Source organism: Prionailurus viverrinus, chromosome E3, assembly GCF_022837055.1.
Source record: "Prionailurus viverrinus isolate Anna chromosome E3, UM_Priviv_1.0, whole genome shotgun sequence".
Taxonomy (NCBI): Eukaryota; Metazoa; Chordata; class Mammalia; order Carnivora; family Felidae; genus Prionailurus; species Prionailurus viverrinus.
Window position 1 is genome coordinate 41,851,954 of NC_062576.1, and position 19,204 is coordinate 41,871,157.

Here is a 19,204-nt window from a genome sequence, read left to right on the forward strand (position 1 = left end):
GGCAGGCATTGGTAAACAAATATGGTAGGATTGTTTATAAGATTGGAAAATTGGACACAGAACTCATGTCATAGACTGCCCTCGAAATTGTATAAAATCTATTTAATGACTTAGAATTGCTATGATGTCACGAGCAAGACAAAGGTACAAAATTGTGTATACTAGAGAGTTCATCTATAGTTTTTTGGGGGGGGCCGGGGGGGGTTGTTTGATTTGTTTTTTGTTTTTTTTTTTTTGTGGTCTCATTGAACACATACTGCTTAATCAGAGAATTGGTAGATCTGGCTTTTAAAACACAGAGTGTGCCCTCCCCTCCCTGGAGGCAGTCACTTAGTACTGCTTTAAAATGCAGGGAAGGGGCGCCTGGGTGGCGCAGTCGGTTAAGCGTCCGACTTCAGCCAGGTCACGATCTCGCGGTCCGTGAGTTCGAGCCCCGCGTCAGGCTCTGGGCTGATGGCTCAGAGCCTGGAGCCTGTTTCCGATTCTGTGTCTCCCTCTCTCTCTGCCCCTCCCCCGTTCATGCTCTGTCTCTCTCTGTCCCAAAAATAAATAAACGTTGAAAAAAAAAAAAAATTTAAAATGCAGGGAAGCAGGGGCACCTGGGTGGCTCAGTTGGTTAATCATTGACTCGATTTTGGTTCAGGTCCTGATCCTTGATCTTGAGATCAAGCCCTGCATCAGGCTCCACACTGTCAATTCTCTCTCCCCCTCTCTCTCTGCCTCTCAAGTCTCTTATCTGTCAAAATGCGGGGAGGCAAACACTTTAAAAGCAACAACTTGGTTCTTTCGTTTCTTGTTTTGATTTAAATGATCTCTATACCCTACTTCAGTCGCATGCTCTTCTGACTAATCTAGCCAGGCGCCTCAAAAGGGACAGCTTGCTGGTTAACTGGCACAAGTTGACCTTGGTGGGTTAGGTTTTTAGCAGACTGTTTCGGAGCATTTGCTGGAAGACTGTGTGTCAAGGGTTTGCTGTGGGTCAGAATTCTGAGGCTCTGCTGGCCAAAAGGAGGTAGTGAGTCCTGCTCATCGAACTTCTAACAGTTTAAAGTTATGATTAAATGGATTATTTCTCTACCAAAAAAAGTCAAAGGTTGATTTACCAGGGAATTTTTTTTAAACTTCTGCGGAGAATCTCAATTATCAAAAGTAGATGTAATCATATAGTGAATTTTCTTGTACCCCTCACTAAGCCTTGGGAATGGTGTGTTCACTGCCAGCTGTTTCATCTTGCCTTAACTTTTCTTCCAAATCTCCCTCCCTCCCTCTCTCTCTCTCTCTGCCCCTCCCTATTCACGCTGTCTCTGTATTTCTCAAAATAAATAAACTTAAAAAAATTTTTTTAAATAATAAAAATTAAAATGTGGTAAGGGAACGTTCTAAAGATACAGAACTGAACAGAATATTATAATGAAATTTCTGGGTTCTGTCTCCCAGTGCAGCTCCTGTGCAACAATTCTTTCAGTGATTATTGATATGAAGATTCTTGTTTCATCTTTTTTCTTGTGTTCCCCACTGGATTTTTTTAAAGATTTTATTTTTTTAATTTTTTTTTTTTTTTTTTTTTTTTTTTAGAGAGAGAGAGAGTGAGCCAGTGAGCAGGGGAGGGGCAGAGACAGGGAGACAGAATCCCAACCAGGCTCCGCGCTGTCAGTGTAGAGCCTGATATGGAGCCCAAACTCACGAACAAATTATGACCTGAGCCAAAACCAAGAATCAGACGCTTAACCGCCTGAGCCACCCAGATGCCTGTAAGGTTTTATTTATTTGATTTTATTTATTTATTTATTTTTTAATGTTTATTTTTTTTAAATTTTTTTTTTAACGTTTTATTTATTTTTGAGACAGAGAGAGACAGAACATGAACGGGGGAGGGGCAGAGAGAGAGGGAGACACAGAATCAGAAGCAGGCTCCAGGCTCTGAGCCATCAGCCCAGAGCCCCACATGGGGCTCGAACTCACGGACCACGAGATCGTGATCTGAGTTGAAGTCGGACGCTTAACCGACTGAGTCACCCAGGCGCCCCTTGAATGTTTACTTTTGAGAGAGAGAGAGAGAGAGAGAGACCGCACAAGTGGGGTAGGGGCAGATTCAGAGGGAGACACAGAATCAGAAGCAGGCTCCATGCTCTGAGCTGTCAGAACAGAGCCCAGCACACGGCTCGAACCCACGAATTGCAAGATTATGACCTGAGCCAAAGTTGGACACTCTCTGACTGAGCCACACAGGCACACCAAGATTTTATTTTTTAAGTAATATCTACCGCCACCATAGGGCTTGAACCCAGAAGCCTGAGATCAGGAGTTGCACACTCCACCAACTGAGCCGGCCAGGTGCCCCCACTGGATTATTTTATAGTAACTCCTAGACATGGAATTTCATTTGTAAATACTGCAAGAATATATCTAGAAGTTGAAGACTTTATTAAAAACAGTCATTTTAAAAAATAATATACCATTTGATAGTGTTCAAATTTCCCAGATTGCTTCAGAAAGGATTCTTTTACAGTTTTATTTGTTTGATTTAGGATTCAGAATAAGGGCTACACATTAGAGTGCTTTGTAAGTCTTTTTACTTCTTTTTCTAAGTCTTTTTAAATCTTTTTGAAGAAATTAATTTTCTTAAAGTCTCCTCCTGAACTTTGGTGATTGTATCCTCATGATGTTTTTTTAACATGTTTTAAAACATGTTATCTTTGAAATTCCTGTACCCTAGGAGTTAGATCTGGAGGCTTGATAATCAGATTTACTTTCTTTTGTGACTGGAGGATTTCAGAGGTAGAGCTTTGCCCTTCCTGTTGTATCACCTCAGCTGGCACAGTGATCTGTGGGCTTGGTCGGTACAGACACCCTTTATCTCTTGGTCGTGAAGGTCCCCTTCAGCCTTTAGCCTGATGCTTTAAGCACAGTTGAGGATAGTTGCCTAGATCAGTTACTTCACTAAGGTGCAGCATCTCTTAGCAATGTAAAAACATGTAGAACTCTCATAATGTTCAAAAATTTAAAGTATAGAAGGTACATTGTGAAACCGCTCTCCTGCTCAGTTCTTCAGTCACCTGGTTGCTTCTAGAAGTAACCAGTTAAGTGTTCTGTTTCCTTTAGAGTTTATGTGCATACCTGAGGCAGATAGTATGTCTGTATTCCATTGTTTTTTTCTTTTGTTTTGTTTTGTTTTGTTTTTACACAAATAGCAGTCTACTATACACTTATTCTATCCTTACCCCTTTTTTTTTGTTCTCCTTGTTAGTGTTTCTTTGTATAGAGTTCCTTATTCCTTTTTGTGGGTACGTAGTATTCCAAAGCATGGATATCTACATTATGTGACCAGTCCCTTATTGATGATCATGGTGCTGCACTACACATTGGCATTGTATACATGTATCTGGGAGAGATTCCTAGATGCAGAACTGTTGGATCAGAAGGGTATCTTTCATTTTGATGGTGCCATAGTGTTCTCCGGAGGGATGAATATTCCCACCAGCAGTGTAGAAGAGTTCCATTTCACATCTTTGCCAACAGTGAGTGGCCAAATTTTGGGGACTTTGCCAGTCAGAGGTATAAAAAGGTATTTATTTGTGGTCCTGATGGGGTTGTTGTAAAAGCATTTCTTTGTGTAGGTATATCCTGCCTAGACCCTCAGCTTGAGCTTGATGGCTGGAGCCTCTGGGAGTTTATCTGGGAGAAGGTGCCTCCCCATTCTCACCACAGGCTCGCAGCCTACCACAGCCTCAGCCTGACATGCCAGGGCCAGGCCTTGACTTCTTGAAAGTGTTTTATTCAGAAATTTCCTAGGAAATGGGTATATAATATGTTTGCTACTAGGTCATCTCTATAAATAACATTTCTCAACTTGAACACTGGCAAATAAACCGCAATATTAACATATTCACCGATGAAAAAGTTACAGAGCAACACTTTCCTTTAGCATACGTATATTGAAAAAACAAAAAATTTTATTTTTTAAATTCAGTAGAGATCATTTTTTCCCCAAATTGTTTCCTATTTAAAAAAAAATTTTTTTAAGTTTATTTATTTTGAGAGGGATAGTGTATGCATGCAAGTGGGAGAGGGGCAGGGGAGGGGCAGAGGGAGAGGGACGAAGAATCCCAGGGAGCCTCCACACTACCGGTGCAAAGCCTGACACAGGGCTCCATCTCATGACTTCAAGACCACTACCTGAGCCGACCTCAGGAGTCGGATGCTTAACTGACTGAGCCACCCAGGCGCCTTTGTCTTGCTTTTTGATGTTTTACTTCACAGGTTTCCAAAAACTACACACCATATCAACTAAATTTCCAAGCTATCTTTAATATCCCATAGGAGACCAGTTGTGATTATACCTACTTTTTCTAGCTACAGATGACAGTGTAACAGTTGTATTTGCTAAGTCAGATATTCTGGATTAGAATCCCTTTGTGACCTTGGGCAAGTTCTTTTAACTTTTTCTATTCACCTGTGAACTGGGCTGGTACTGACCACCTCACAGTTGTGCAGATTGGGTGTAAGGACTTTGGAGCCAAGCCACAAGGGTTCTTGCACCCTGATGCCATTACTTAGTAGTTTGGAAACTGTACCTCAGTTTTTTTCACCTGGGAAATGGAGACTTTCAGAGTTTCTGTCCAGCTCTTTAAAGGCATGTGTGGACATGTCACACAGTACAGGGGCACATGTGTGCTGTGACCTGTCTCCTTGATGGCACATGCTTGTTTCTGGCCACTGTCATTTCTGCTGGGCTGGGAGCAGCAAATAGCCTTCAGCAGCAGTCAGACTTGTGTGCCAATAGTACACCAGCCCTGTGCTCAGGTACCCTCAGTAGTTCATATTTCCTCGTACCATTCCTAAGCCACAGAGGTTGGGTCACGTTCTGGTCGATGGTGGGCTGTGATTAGGACTTAATTTTTAGACTTGGGTACCTTTTTTTTTGTTTTTTTTTTAAGAAAAATTATTTAAATCTCCTCTTTGATATATTTTAGGAATCAATCTGAATTTGACAAGCACTTTGAAGAGGAGAAGCAGTAGAACAAAGCATCGTCTTTTAAAGAATGTGGCAGTTAAAGAATGTCCCTGTGGTCTGCCTATTTTGGGTTGTGAGGTTTCCTATATAGTTTTTAGCTTATCAGATGTCTGAGTCTGTAGCTAATTGAGGTTCTGCTGAAGCTGCAGTTGGTTGCTTTAATTGGTAAGGCCTTGGCAGGGTTATTAGATGTCTCTTGCCCATTTGACCCCTGATGTGTAGATTCGTGGGTCTGTTTCAGGGGAGATTGCTCTTTTTGGGTATATAACAGAGGGACACTACACCACAGACTTGACACCTCTGTGTGGGTGAACCTGGGGCGATTCAGGATGGTCTACTGGGATCCATTATCCCATGTGAGCACAGGTGGCATGGGACTTGTATCAGATTGCTGGCACTTTGATCCTGGTAAGTTACCACCCTGTCAGCAGAGTTGGTCAACTCTACATCTTTCCAGGAAGTACACTGCATGCAGACACATGATGATCATTTGCTTTCCTGATTGTTAGATTGAAATGTAGCGAAACATCGGGGAATATTTGGATGGCCAACAACACGAAAGAGGTCCTGAATTCCAAAATCATGGAGTGAAATTGGGAATTGGCCTCAGTGGATGATTAGGCTTTAACTTTTCTTCAGCACCTGGGGGGGCTTGGCATCGTCACAGAGCCTCTTCTCTGTCTTGACCTACTTCCAAGTAAGCATTTGTTTGAAAAGAGTATTTAAGATTTCTAGAGGAGACAGTAACCCTCTCCAGTGTCCCTTTTATCCATCCCACTGTGGCACTGATCCTTGTACAGTGGTTTCTTGACAGCTGACCTACTCTCCCCTGGCCATCTTTGGGCAGAGGGATATAGATTCTCACCACTTGGTCTGTTGGCCTTCCATCTGCTTTCTAGGAACTCTACCCAGAGTTTGTTCTCCTGTATTTTTTGGTGATAGTTCACATGGTCTAGTCATGTCATCCTGTTCTAAACTCTGTTGCTGTCATATTTAACACAATGCTGACATTTGCAAGTTGACTTGTGGGTGTGAGTTAGGAGGTGCTAATCACTGGTCATAGCCTGACACATCTGTTTGTGTGTTTATCTGAAGTTACGCTGGAGCCTTTGACTGGTCATGACAGATTAACTGCCTAAAACCTACGAAGCAGCTTATTAATTAGTGTATTTTAGTGTTTCCCACAAACTCTTCAGAGTGAGCAATTAGGTATCTAGAGTTTCTTTTCCTTTATCTCTTTGGGTAAGTAGTAACCAGTTTTCCTGCTACTTTAGACCGTAGGCAATAACTAACCATACTCACAGCTCTCAGTAATATTTGTTCTATTGTTTTGTTTTGAGGTGGAAGGGGGAACTCTACCCTCAGAACATGAGGGAATAATATTTACGTGGCTCACACAGACCAGTGAGTACATCATCTGCATCCCCCACAGCTCACCAGCAGAGGGCCTCTGTTACTAGTCTCAGTCCACCCTTCCTGCCCCTCAGAGAACGCTGTTAATTATGGCCAAGTGTTTTAATTAAAAAAATTCCTGGAAATGTTATTGAGGGATGGGGGTCCTTTTACAAATTTTAGAAATAAACAGATGAGAAGACCATGCTTCTGAGTCTTGGTTTAACAAAGCCCCTTGGTTTAATGTGATTATGGACGTGCTGGCTATACTGTAGTTTAAGATCTTCCCGCTGAACTTACAGGCTTTTAAGAAACCAACCCAGGAGTGTATGTCCTATTGAATAAATGGGTTCCAAGGCCCTACATGTAACTGATCATAGCTCACTGCTTCTCCTGAGCTAGGCAATGGATCACTTGGAGTCCTTTATTGCCGAGTGTGATCGGAGAACTGAGCTTGCCAAGAAGCGACTGGCAGAGACGCAGGAGGAGATCAGTGCAGAAGTTTCTGCGAAGGTATGCCTGGGAGACATTAACATTTGGTTTTTTTTTTAACATCACCACGTAAAATAGGAAACGGGGGAAAGCTAGTTGAGAAATGGTTAGTTTGTGGGGCACCTATACCGCAGAATAAAGAAGGTAGATCTTTGTGTAACTGGCCTATCGGTTCATCCCTCCTCTGCTCCCCCTCTCTCAGCACAACTAAGTCTCTGTGGTGTCCTTTACTTTCAGTTTTGTAAAGGCATCACTTAAGATACATGCAGTTGATAACTGGACCAAAGGTGCTACTTTATTTCTAAAATTAAATTCCAAATGATTAGGCATTTTGCTTACAGTACAAATTTATACCTTTAAACCTGGATGTTTTATGGCCTTTACCCAGAAGGTTGAGTTGTGATAGAAGTAAGAAGAGACAGCCCAGAAAATGACCACCGTGATGACCCTGACCACCACGTTGGAAGTGACAGACATGCTCTTACTGTCTTACATGCTCTTACTGGGATGCAGTGGCCAGGTTTAGTTTAAGGTCAGGGTCACAACAGTGCTAATAAGGATGTCAAAATTTCTATATTTTGCATGCGTTCAGTGAGGATCCTTGCTGTTCTCTTTAATTCCAGTGGAACGGAACAGAAGAACAGCGAGACAACCACTCACTTTCTCTTTGTTCTAGTCTTTTGGTTTTAGATGTCTGCTTACCTGATTATTTCTGTCTTCCCTTAGGCAGAAAAAGTACATGAGTTGAATGAAGAAATCGGAAAACTTCTTGCTAAAGCTGAGCAGCTGGGAGCTGAAGGAAATGTTGATGAATCCCAGAAAATTCTTATGGAAGTGGAAAAAGTCCGTGCAAAGAAAAAAGAAGCTGAGGTTAGTAGGAAATGTCTTTAAGAAAGAGGAAGCTTAGTAACCCCAGAAGATTCACCATTTGGGCTAAAGCATTCAATTTTTTGAATATTGGAAAGAAGTTGGAAATAAGATGCTGTATGGATAGGATTGTAGATTTAGAGTCTGTGCACAGTTGGGTTTGTGCCTTTGCTCTGCCCCCCTGTGACACTCGTTTGACATCAGACCAGTCCCTTACCAGCCCTGAGCATAACACCTATATGCAGAATGCAGTCCTGAGAGTGAAGTCACTGGAGTGGTGTCTTCTTTTTTTTTTTTTTTTTTTTTTTTTTTTTTTTTTTTTTTTTTTTTTTTTTATAATGTTCATTTATTTATTTTGAGAGAGAGAGAGAGAGTCCTCGAGCATAAGTGGGGAGGGACAGAGAGTCCCAGCTGTACTCTGCATGGTAAATGCATAGCCCATTGTGGGGCTCGATCCCACAACCATGGGATCATGATCTCAGATCTCAGCCAAAACCAAGAGTAGGACGCTTAACCGACTGAGCCACCCAGGCACCCCCAGAGTGGTGTCATTTTACTCTCTGATCCTCTGGCTCCCTAGGAGGTTGCTGGGCTGTGGTGGTTACTCAGCTGGCATGAGCGGGTCAGAGTTATACTGGAGAATGAAAACTGGGTGTCCTTGGCGACAGTACATCTCTCGTAGGGAGAACCTGTGCAGACTGAGGGTAGCATCCAAGTGGTGTTGGCTGGGATGCCAGGCCAGGATGTGCGGTGGAAAAAATGAGTCAGGGACTCATTGTTTGTATCACTGACAACCGTGTTCTTCCTAGATTATTATATCCATCAGATATGCTTTGGATCTCAAGTCCTTACCCCCGGAATGGGAAATGGCTCATGTCGGCTTTGAGAATGGTGGGAACAGTAGAGTCAGAGGGAGGTGGGATGGTTGTGTTCCTGTAACACATGCTCATTAAGCTCCAGCTCTGTGCCAGATACTTTCTGGTTGTGAACATGTCAGAGGATGCCCTTCTTGTGGAGACAGTGCTGGAGGCGGGAGGGGGTGCAGAGAGAAGAGTATGTGAACAGATGGATACGTTTCATTCTGAGGAAATCTGGTGCTTAGAAGCAGTGGGGTCTGGGGGCACCTGTGTGGCTCAGTCCATTGAGGGTCCAACTCTTGACTTCAACTCACGTGGTGATCCCAGGGTTGTGAGCTCGAGCCCCGTGTTGGGCTTTATATTGGGCATGGAGCTTGCTTGAGATTGTCCATCTCTCTCTCAAAAAACAAATAAATAAAAATTAGAATAAATAAAAGAATTCTTTAAAGAAGAAAAAAAGAAATGGGGTCTGAGTTTGAGAGTGACTTTGTGTTGCCAAGGGTCTCCAGGTAGAGTAATTTGGTCCTGGGAGTCCCCTTAGTGGAGACCTATGAACTGAGACGGTTCTTAGAGTGGTGGGGGCCGGTAGAGGTGAGCAGATGGCATGTAGTTGTCAGGTCCCCTTTGGTTATCTCTCTACACCCCTGGCTCAGCATGGTGATGAACACGCAGTAGGAGCTCGGTAATGACTAACTAACTGAATGCATGGATAGTGCCAGGGACCTGTTGGTGTTAGAGCGATGCCCACTGAGGCAGTAGTCAGTACAGGGAGCAGAAGGATTACTCAGGACAGGGCTGTCCTGGGGTTGGGGTCATCTCCAACTTTTAAGGTATCTCCTGGAAGGTGGTGCCAAGATAATGCCTCATACCCCTGGCAGGACAGCACCTGCTTAGTGACATACATAGCTGATATGGTCCATTCTTGAACATGAGAGGGAGAAAATTCACAATACAGAGGGATTTTCTTTTAAGTTTGTTTCTTTTGAGAGAAAGAGACCACAAGTGAGGGAGGGGCACAGAGAGAGACTGAATCCCAAGCAGGCTCTGCAGTGTTAGTGCGCAGTACAATTTCGGGCTTGAACTCCTGAACTGCCAGGTCATGACCTGAGCCAAAGTTGAACACTTAGCCAGCTGATCCACCCAGGTACCCCCAGATGGATGTTTTGTAAACAATTTTTTTTCCCCAGCATTTTTATTTATTTTAAGGGAGACAGATTGAGAAGAGGAGAGGCAGAGAGAATCCCAAGTAGGTTCTGCACTGTCAGCACGGAGCCCGACATGGGGCTCAAGCTCACCAGCCGTGAGATCATGACCTGAGCTGAAACCAAGAGTCAGATGCTCAACTGACTGAGCCATCCAGGCGTTCTCCCCCACCCCCCACCCCAGATGGATGTTTTGTATGTAAATGCTTAGATGTATTCAAGGTAAAAGATGGATGGGTTGCGAATGTGACAGTTGCAGGTGTTACCTTGAGTGGCATTGCCATGTTAGTATGAGTTGGTAGAGTTCCAAACAGTCTTTCCTGGTTTACAGAGTAGATCCATATCCAGGAAATTGCATGTATATTTAAATCTTGCATTCTGCACAGGATTTAAGTCCCTGAGTATCTATACAAATGTAAATCACGTATATACGTCCTTACGTAGGATCTAAACCGATGTATATTGAAATGGGAAATTTTTGTGTACATATAGGAGAGTCCTGACAGCTCTGTCCAGTGGGAAGCTCTGTCGCCTGTTGGTACGTCCTGTGGCCCAGCTCTTTCAGCTTCTAAGAGCCGAGCAAACACCAGAAATCCTTGGGATGGCTCAGAGATTTGTATGTAGGCATAAAAAATTGTAGATGTGGGGTTCATCGTGTGCATGTCTGCAGACAGCCCACACAGGAGCAGAATGTAGCATGCGTGGCTCTTCGAGCCCAGGACTCCTAGCATCCTTGCCCTGGCCATTTGTCCTCCATCCGCATCACTGAGGGTGCCTCCAGGAGGCAGCACCACTTTCTTAAAACCACTGGGAAAGACAGGGTGGTGTTGGGCAGGTCTGGGCAGTGCTGACCTAAGGTAATAAGGCACCTGTGGGTTCCTTTCTGCTTTTAGTAGTGGACAAGGGTGGGTGTGTTGGGTAGTCTCAAGAAATTATGCAGAGAGATCCCATGTACCCTTTAGCCAGTTTCCCCCAGTGGTAACATGTTGAAAAACTGTAGTACAGTATCACAAAGGATGTTGATAGTCAAAAGTCCATCACCACTGAGATCCCTCCCACGATCCTTCTGTAGCCACACCCACTTCTCTGACCCCTGGCAACCACCAATCTGTCCTCTATCTGTATATTCTGGTTATTTCAAGAATCTTATGTAGATGGAGTCATACAGTGCATAACCTTTTGAGATTGGCTTTTTTTTTTTTTTAACTAGGCATAGAGTTTATTTTGAAAGATATGAGGCGGTGGTATTCAAAGTTTTGAAACTAGAAAGGGACAGAATATCACAGATATTCTGTGATATGCCCAGCATATTTATGTTTTTGAGTAAGGTTTTTGGTTTTGTTTAGCAATGGGGCACCTGTGTGGCTCAGTCATTTTAGCGTCCAACTTCAACTTGGGTCATGATCTCACAGCTTGCGAGTTCGAGCCCCGCGTCGGGCTCTGTGCGGACAGCTCAGAGCCTGGAGCCTGCTTCGGATTTTGTGTCTCCTTCTCTCCCTGCTCCTCCCCCACTTATTCTCTGTCTCTCTCCTTCAAAAATAAATAAAAACATTAAAAAAAAAAAGTTATAGCACATCATAATGGAAATTCAGGTTCCCAGTCCTTCCCCCTCTAGTCCCATTCTCTCCCTCCTCAGAGGCAGACATTACTGTGCATTCAGTTTTGTCTTTGTCTGGTATTACGCATGTGTACCGCCTGTAAACTCTGTGTGTGTGTGTGTGTGTGTGTGTGTGTGTGTGTGTGTGTGTGTGTGTGTGTGTCTGCGTTGTGTGCTTTGTGCGTTTAAAAAGTCCCAAATAGGGGCGCCTGGGTGGCTCGGTCGGTTAAGCGTCTGACTTCGGCTCAGGTCATGATCTCACGGTCCGTGAGTTTGAGCCCTGTGTCGGGCTCTGTGCTGACAGCTCAGAGCCTGGAGCCTGTTTCAGCTTCTCTGTCTCCCTCTCTCTCTGCCCCTCCCCTGTTCATGCTCTGTCTCTCTCTGTCTCAAAAATAAATAAAGGTTAAAAAAAATAAAAATAAAAAGTCCCAAATAAATGCTGCCTTTTTTTTTTTTTTAAATATTTTTAATGTTTGCTTATTTTTGAGAACAAGGGCGCGAATGGGGGAGGTGCAGAGAGAGAGGGAGACACAGAACTCAAAGCAGGCTCCAGGCCCTGAGCTGTCAGCACAGAGCCTGATGTGGGGCTTTAACTCATGGACTCACGGGCCTTGAGAACATGACCTGAGCCGAAGTCGGCTGCCCAACCGAGCCGCCCAGGCGCCCCTGAATGCTGCCATTCTATACACATCTCTCACATGCATTCCTCACTTAGCACTATTTGTAAGGTCTCTCCTTGTTGCTACATACAACTTCCTTCAGGTTATTGCTGTAAGGCTTCCGCTTCACAGACGTGTTACTGTCCGTTGGCGGTTTCTCATCTTACAGACAGCTCCACAGCAAGTGCCCTTGCACTTGTTTGCTGGCACGTGTATGAGCGTGTTCTAGGACGTACGCCTGGAAGAATTTCTGGTAATGGCATGCACTGTCTTGCTCTCAGATTATTCAATTGCACCACCTGTTAGTTGCACCAACCTAGTCTCCTCCCCGCCAGCGTATGAGAGTGCCCACCAGTTGAATGAATGACATGGTAACTTACGTTAATCTCCATTTGCCAGGGAATTTTGAACGTGTGAATTAATGGAAGATCCCATAAGTAAGGGTCAGTGACTGTTGGAATGCATTTCTTAAACCTGGGTTTGGAAAGAGTGTTTTAGCTTTGGCACAAGCGGCAGGAGCCATGTCCCTCTTTTCTTTTCTTTTTTTTTTTTTTCTTTTATATTTCATGCATTCCACCTTGAAGCTGAGTGAGTTACTCCTTATAATAGGATTCGGACTGGAGTGGCTGCACTAGGTGGTGTAGTTTGCTCTGTTCTATTATATACTTCCTTCTTTGAAGAGAGGGTCTAATGTATTTGTCCTTCCACATTTTAGTTTTTGGGGTTGCATTGGTATACAGTTTTCTGGATGTTGGGACACAGTCTCTATGAGTGGCTCTTGTATGTTTTGCTGGTTTATTTGGTTTGGGTTTTGTGCTTTGTTTTTTCAAAGGCCCCTTTTGAAGGTTCTCCCTTCTGGCTTCTCTGGCCCTCCTAGACTCTCCTCTGTGCGTAGCTGAAACCCCTTCTCTGCTGGCCTCTGAGACCAGCACCCTGCTTGTCAGAGATTTAAATGTTCTTACTGTTTTGGAATCATGACTGTTAGTTCATTTTGTAAATAAACGAAAATTGAATTGGTTAGTTCATTTTGTAAATAAACGATGAAAATTGAGTTGGTTACAAATATCTGAGGCTTGTAAGTGGTGTAGTTTTTATTTATTTAAAAGTCATCCCTATAGTCCCTTGAAATGTATCCATTTTGGGGTTGAATATTTGGTTGTGGTGCTGGGTACCTCACTGTCCTTGATCTGTTCCTGTTGTCCAGGAAGAATACAGAAATTCCATGCCCGCTTCCAGTTTTCAACAGCAGAAGCTGCGCGTCTGTGAGGTCTGTTCAGCCTACCTTGGTCTCCACGACAATGACCGTCGCCTTGCAGACCACTTCGGGGGCAAGTTACACTTGGGGTTCATTCAGATTCGAGAGAAGCTTGATCAATTGAGGGTACGTTAATGTGTTGTGTTTCTGGAGAAACAAGTCTCTTGACTGTCCTCATGTTTCTTGACTTCTAGAAAACCTTGCGTTTTTATCCTCTCTCAAGAACGTGCCTTGAGTTTTATAGTGAAGTATTCTGATTTCATCACTTTGTTCACACAAGAGATCTAAGGTCTTAGAATCCAGAGGGACCTTGGATATTTATTTAGTCTGCACTTGTTTACAGGAAACAAAGAGTCTCGTCCCCAGGTACAGACCGCTCTTGCCCACCTCTGAAGTAACTTCTGGTTAGAGATCGGAAGAGCCAGTAGTCTTGTTTTTCTCCTTGGGCAGAGGTGGATGTGTGGAGAGTGGTTAGGCTAGACAGAAGATCACATTTCCCGGCCCTTGCCTTTGAGCCTTCTCTGGAGGATGCGGATGTGGTGGGGCTTTTTTGGATGGTGCTGCTGCACCACTGTCCACCTTTGTCTCTTCTCCAAGACTCCTCATTTTCCTAGGTTAGGCTCTAAAACATATCATGGGTGCAGAACATTCAGAAGTAGGGATGAGCGTGTTTTAGATACTTTGAACTGTTTTTCAGACTGGTGGAGTCCTCCCTGCTGCGTATGGAGACCTTTGGGATGGGATACTAGGCCTCCTATGCAGGCCTTCCCTCCACGCACGTGAAATTCGGTATAGAGGGACAGACATATGGCCCCTGATTGGGACCCTGTGACCATCGGGGTAGAGAGCCTTGTGTGTCCCCAGAAGGAGCAGGGGGGACAGAGCTCTGCCCCTGAAGAGGGGTTGCCAGCAGGTGCGGTGTGAACTCACCAGCAGAGGTGGGGCTGGGGTGGCAGCCTCTGCTCTTGAAACATTCAGCTCTGTGCTCCCAATAGAATTTTTTTTTTTTTTTAACGTTTATTTATTTTTGAGACAGAGAGAGACAGAGCATGAACGGGGGAGGGTCAGAGAGAGGGAGACACAGAATCCGAAACAGGCTCCGGGCTCTGAGCGGTCAGCACAGAACCCGACGCGGGGCTCGAACCCACAGACCACGGGATCATGGCCTGAGCCGAAGTCGGCCGCCCAACCGACTGAGCCACCCAGGCGCCCCCCAATAGAATTTTGAAAAGTGATACACTCTGTCACATATTATTAAGTTGGAATTTTGTCCTTGCAAGTTGATGGATATGAAAGGTGTAAAAATATTTGTGTCGCCAATAGAATATAAAACTTTTTTTAATGTTTGTCTATTTTTGAGAGACAGAGTATGAGCGGGAGAGGGGCAGAGAGAGAGGGAGACACAGAATCTGAAGCACACTCCAGACTCTGAGCTGTCAGCACAGAGCCGGACAGAGGGCTTGAACCCACGACTGTGAGATCATGACCTGAGCCGAAGTCGGACGCCTAACTGACTGAGCCACCCAGGTGCCCCGCCAATAGAACATAAATAGCAGTTTGGTGTCCACTACCATGCCCGCTAAAAATGTACTACTTAGCAGTTGGAAATGGCACTTTTACATTTCTCCTTTAAATTACGTTTCCATTTTCTATCATCCCATAATTTTGTCCTGGTATTTTTTTTTTTAAGTTTATTTATTTATATTGAGAGAGAGCGTGAGCAAGGGAGCAGCAGAGAGAGAGAGAGAGAGAGAGAGAGAGAGAGAGAAAGAATCCCAGGCAGGCTCAACACAGAGAGAGCCCCACATGAGGCTCGATCTCCCAAACCATGACATCATGACCTGAGCTAGAATCAACAGTTGGACGCTTAACTGACTGAGCCACCCAGGTGCCCCTGTCCTGGTTTTTTTTTTTTTTTTTTTTTTTTTTAATACCTGAAAACTTTTTATTTTTTTCTTAACACATATTTCTCCAACGGAGATGAGAGTATATTGAAAATTTTCCCCCTAAAACCTTAAGAACTTAAGTATTAACTTGATCTAGAAAGCATGTTTTATCATTGAAGTTACAAGTGGCATGTCGTTGACCAAAGCAACATAAATGTATTTTGATAATAGCTGTTAGACTAACAACAGAAAATTTATTTGTAAGTGCACCTCCTAACAGTAGGGAGGGGTGGAGTTCTGGGCCCTAATCAGAGATGGCGTCTCTTGCATTGGTCCCAGAGGTGTGCCACACACTGAGGGTAAGAGCGAGGCAAGACCTTCTTTGTTAGGGGTGGAAGCATAGTGTCTAGGAAGTAGGGAGATGTGGAAAGGAGTTAATGCCAGACCATAGGCCTATGCTCGGTCACATCCCCTTTAGGAAGTTAAGGGGCTGAAACTCCCATCCTTAACCCTAACCGTAACCTGTCCATCGTTGTGTGCCTGCTCAAGTGTAGGACAAGTGAAACCAGGGGTGGAGGGCCAGAAGCAACCAGACAGGAAGGCTCTCGTGCCTTGGGAGTGCTTTGAGGACAGCTGGCCCCTCTCTCTCAGTCCTTGCTACGCCTCTCATGCAGTGTCTGGCTGTAGTCTGTAGCAAGGTGGGACCATCCTTTGTGCCATCATGAGCACGAAAACACTGATGACCCTTTGTCTCCCTACTCCACTCTACACAGGGCTTCGTTCCACTCAGCAGAGAGGTGGGGGCACCAAAAGGCTTTGAGTTGACCTTGGGGGGGAGTATGCAGACTGATCCCAGGGCTTTGAGCTAAGCTGTGTCAGTTGTGTTCGGGTAGTAACGTTTCTCAAGGTCTCCTCCTGTCTGTGCATTGCCTTTGCTCCGTGTTTACAATCCAGCCTGATGGGCCAAGTATTGAGGGTTCAGGGTCTACCTCCCCTGGCCTACTGTCGCCATGAGGCTGGGTCTAAAGCCAGTGTAGCATGCAGCACCCCAGGGACCAGCAGCAGGATATGTTTGGTTAGAGACGTGTTCTTTTTTACCATAAAGTTTGTGGAGTCTCCTTTGGGTAAAAAAATAACTTTCTGGATTGGTGTGAGGCAAAAGATAGATTTCTGTGACTTAGAACTGTAGCATCTTTTGGAATATACACGTCACTGAATTTGTAAGATATAATGATAAAAGCGTTATTTTCACGTGTTTCCCATTAAGAAGCTTTAATGGTGATTGTGTTCCTGTTTCTTACGAGTTTCTATTGGATTTCTAAATTATCAATATTGAGATTACGTAAAAGTGCTTTGTTAAACAGCATTCACACTCTAGTTGGTGTAACTTGCTCTTCTCTCATTTTCCAATTTCTTGTTTATTTAGAAAACTGTGGCTGAAAAGCAGGAGAAGAGGAATCAGGATCGACTGAGGAGGAGAGAGGAGAGGGAGCGGGAGGAGCGGCTGAGCAGGAGGTGAGTCCACGGCGGATCCACACCCAGGGAGACCCTGCTCCTTCCTTCAGTCTGGCTCATAGCACTTGAGCTCAGCTACGGATCTCAGTGGCCCTTAAAAGCAAAATAAGCAATGTGCAACATGTTTCGGAGAGCAGGGTTTGGGCTGGCGTGGTAGGAGCCTTGCGGTGCGTACACGGCCACCCTGAGCTGCAGGAGCAGTTGTGACAACCTCATTTGTACCTGGAAAGGTGTGAGGGAGGGCTGAGCGGTGGCAATGGGAGAGGCACCTGCCGCGCCCCCACGAGGTCAGGGCGGACCGGTAGGGCAGGAGCAGAGACTTTGTGGAGCTGGAGCGTGTTCTGTCACACAGCCGTGCTGCCCTAGGGGGAATCCGCCAAAGGGCCTTAGGGCTGAGTAGACTCCAGTGTTGACTGAGGGTTGTGGGGCCAGTGGACAGGGGCGGAAGCAGTGAGAACTGTGAGGAGCCACCTAGGAGAACCAGGCGAAGGAGCTGCTGGTTGACGGGTGCGAGTGGGAAGGGTGTGGGTGTGTTGTGGGGGTAGAGCTGATAAGGTTTGCTGGTACGAGGTGGCGAGGCAAGCAGAGGGGGATTGAAGTCGGCCTCACTGCTTTCTGGCCTGGCGTGGCCACTTAGGAAAATGGAGAAGACTGGGACCGGTGTATGGGGTGAGAAGGCGCTGCGGGGAATAGGACTTGGCTTTGACTGTATTCACTTTGAGATGCTTAGGAGACATCTGGTCAGAGTTCAGGGAAGAGGCCAGAGGCCAGACCACGCTCTCGTGGGGCACAGCTCGCTGTTCCTTGAAAGGCCTGGATGCTGGGATTCCTGGAGGAATTTCTTAGTTTGTAATTCAGAAAGGACAGATCACGTTTATAGTTTTCTCTGTGTTTCTTTTCATTACTTTAATCATCTAACAGGTTGTGATTGTAAAGAGACTCACTTAGTATAAAAATGTATTAAGCAAAACATGTAAGTCTCTTTTTACCTGAAGGTGACCACTACTCCGGTGGGGTGTGTCTGTGTGTGCGGAAGCACGTGGGACCCTTGCCTCACCTCTGAGATCTTCCCCCAGCACGGGTGCTCCTGACAGATACACAGTGCTCTTATAGTGATGTGGCAAGGTTAACTACCCTTTTTTCCTCCCCCACCTTCACACTTTTTGCACTTCCCACCCCCTGCCTCTGGCAGCCACCAGTCTGATCTCTGTATCTGTGAGGTTTGGGGTTTTTTTTAGGTTCCACAGATAACTGAGATCGTCCAGTATTTGTCTCTGTCTGACTTATTTTACCTAGCATCATGCCTTGACGGTCCGTCCATGTTGTCACAGATGGCGGCATTTCCTTCCTTTTTGTGGCTGAGTAGTGTTTCGTTGTGTATTTACTTGTTTATCCGTCCATATGTCGGTCTCCATGTCTTGGCCCTTGTAAATAACGATGTGATGAACGTAGAGGCACAGGGGTCTTTTCAAGATAGTGATTTCAGGGGCGCCTGGGTGGCGCAGTCGGTTAAGCGTCTGACTTCAGCCAGGTCACGATCTCGTGGTCCGTGAGTTCAAGCCCCACGTCAGGCTCTGGGCTGATGGCTCAGAGCCTGGAGCCTGTTTCCGATTCTGTGTCTCCCCCTCTCTCTGCCCCTCCCCCGTTCATGCTCTGTCTCTCTCTGTCCCCAAAATAATAAATGTTGGAAAAAAAAAATTAAAAAAAAAAAAAGATAGTGATTTCAGTTTCTTTGTTCCTGTTGTTGAGAGGGGCAGAGGAAGAGAGAAAGAGAGAGAAGGAATCTGAAGCAGACTTCACGCTCAGTGCGGAGCCTGACGCGGGGCTTATTCCCACACAACCCTGGAATTGTGACCTGAACTGAAATCAAGGCACTGAACTGAAATACAAGGGGCACTTGGAGCTAAGGCCTGAGAACTAGAAAATACCAAGTCTCCGAGAAGCTGACTCTCCTTCACCTTGTAGACCAGGGGCACCTCTCCTCATACATATGTGAGGGGTGGAGCAGTTTGGGGGAAATTGTTCATCTTTTTTTTTTCTTTCAGGTCTGGTTCAAGAACCAGAGATCGCAGGAGGTAGGTTTGCAGATCCATTAATGTGTTCTCAGTCAAATGTCCTTTTCCATGTGCATTTTTTCCTTAATAGTTAACCATTATAGCTTCACAGTTGTTACCTGGTGGGCAGGGCTGGTTGGGGACACACTCAAACCCTGTCTGTCTTCGTCAGGTTGGTTGGGGCTTAGTGCAGCAGAGGGACCCACTGTCAATGAGAGAAGTCAGGTGGGATTGCTGAGGCCTATGGGCAGTGAGTGTTTCTTGGCAAGATGTTTTCGGGAAGCATCAGTGGGAGCATCAGGCCATAATTCTCTTTGACCGGAGATTGATTGGGGGGACTCTTGTGAACCCCAGTTGTATGTTTGTAGGAGGGAAGGGGAGATGACAGGGAAGCATCAGGTCGGACCTGCTGAG

General features: G+C 45.2%; 1 protein-coding gene across 4 annotated transcripts in view; it reads left to right on the top strand.

Moving 5' to 3' along the window:
* The window catches only part of LUC7L (LUC7 like), a 46,330-nt gene that overhangs the window by 25,519 nt on the left and 1,607 nt on the right, over window positions 1–19,204 (top strand). For all 4 annotated transcript variants that reach the window (XM_047837704.1, XM_047837703.1, XM_047837705.1 and 1 more), the window contains exons 5-9: window positions 6,809–6,919; window positions 7,625–7,768; window positions 13,285–13,461; window positions 16,648–16,736; window positions 18,782–18,811. In XM_047837704.1, the coding sequence (XP_047693660.1) occupies window positions 6,809–6,919; window positions 7,625–7,768; window positions 13,285–13,461; window positions 16,648–16,736; window positions 18,782–18,811 (551 nt within the window). The remainder of the gene's footprint in view (window positions 1–6,808; window positions 6,920–7,624; window positions 7,769–13,284; window positions 13,462–16,647; window positions 16,737–18,781; window positions 18,812–19,204) is intronic.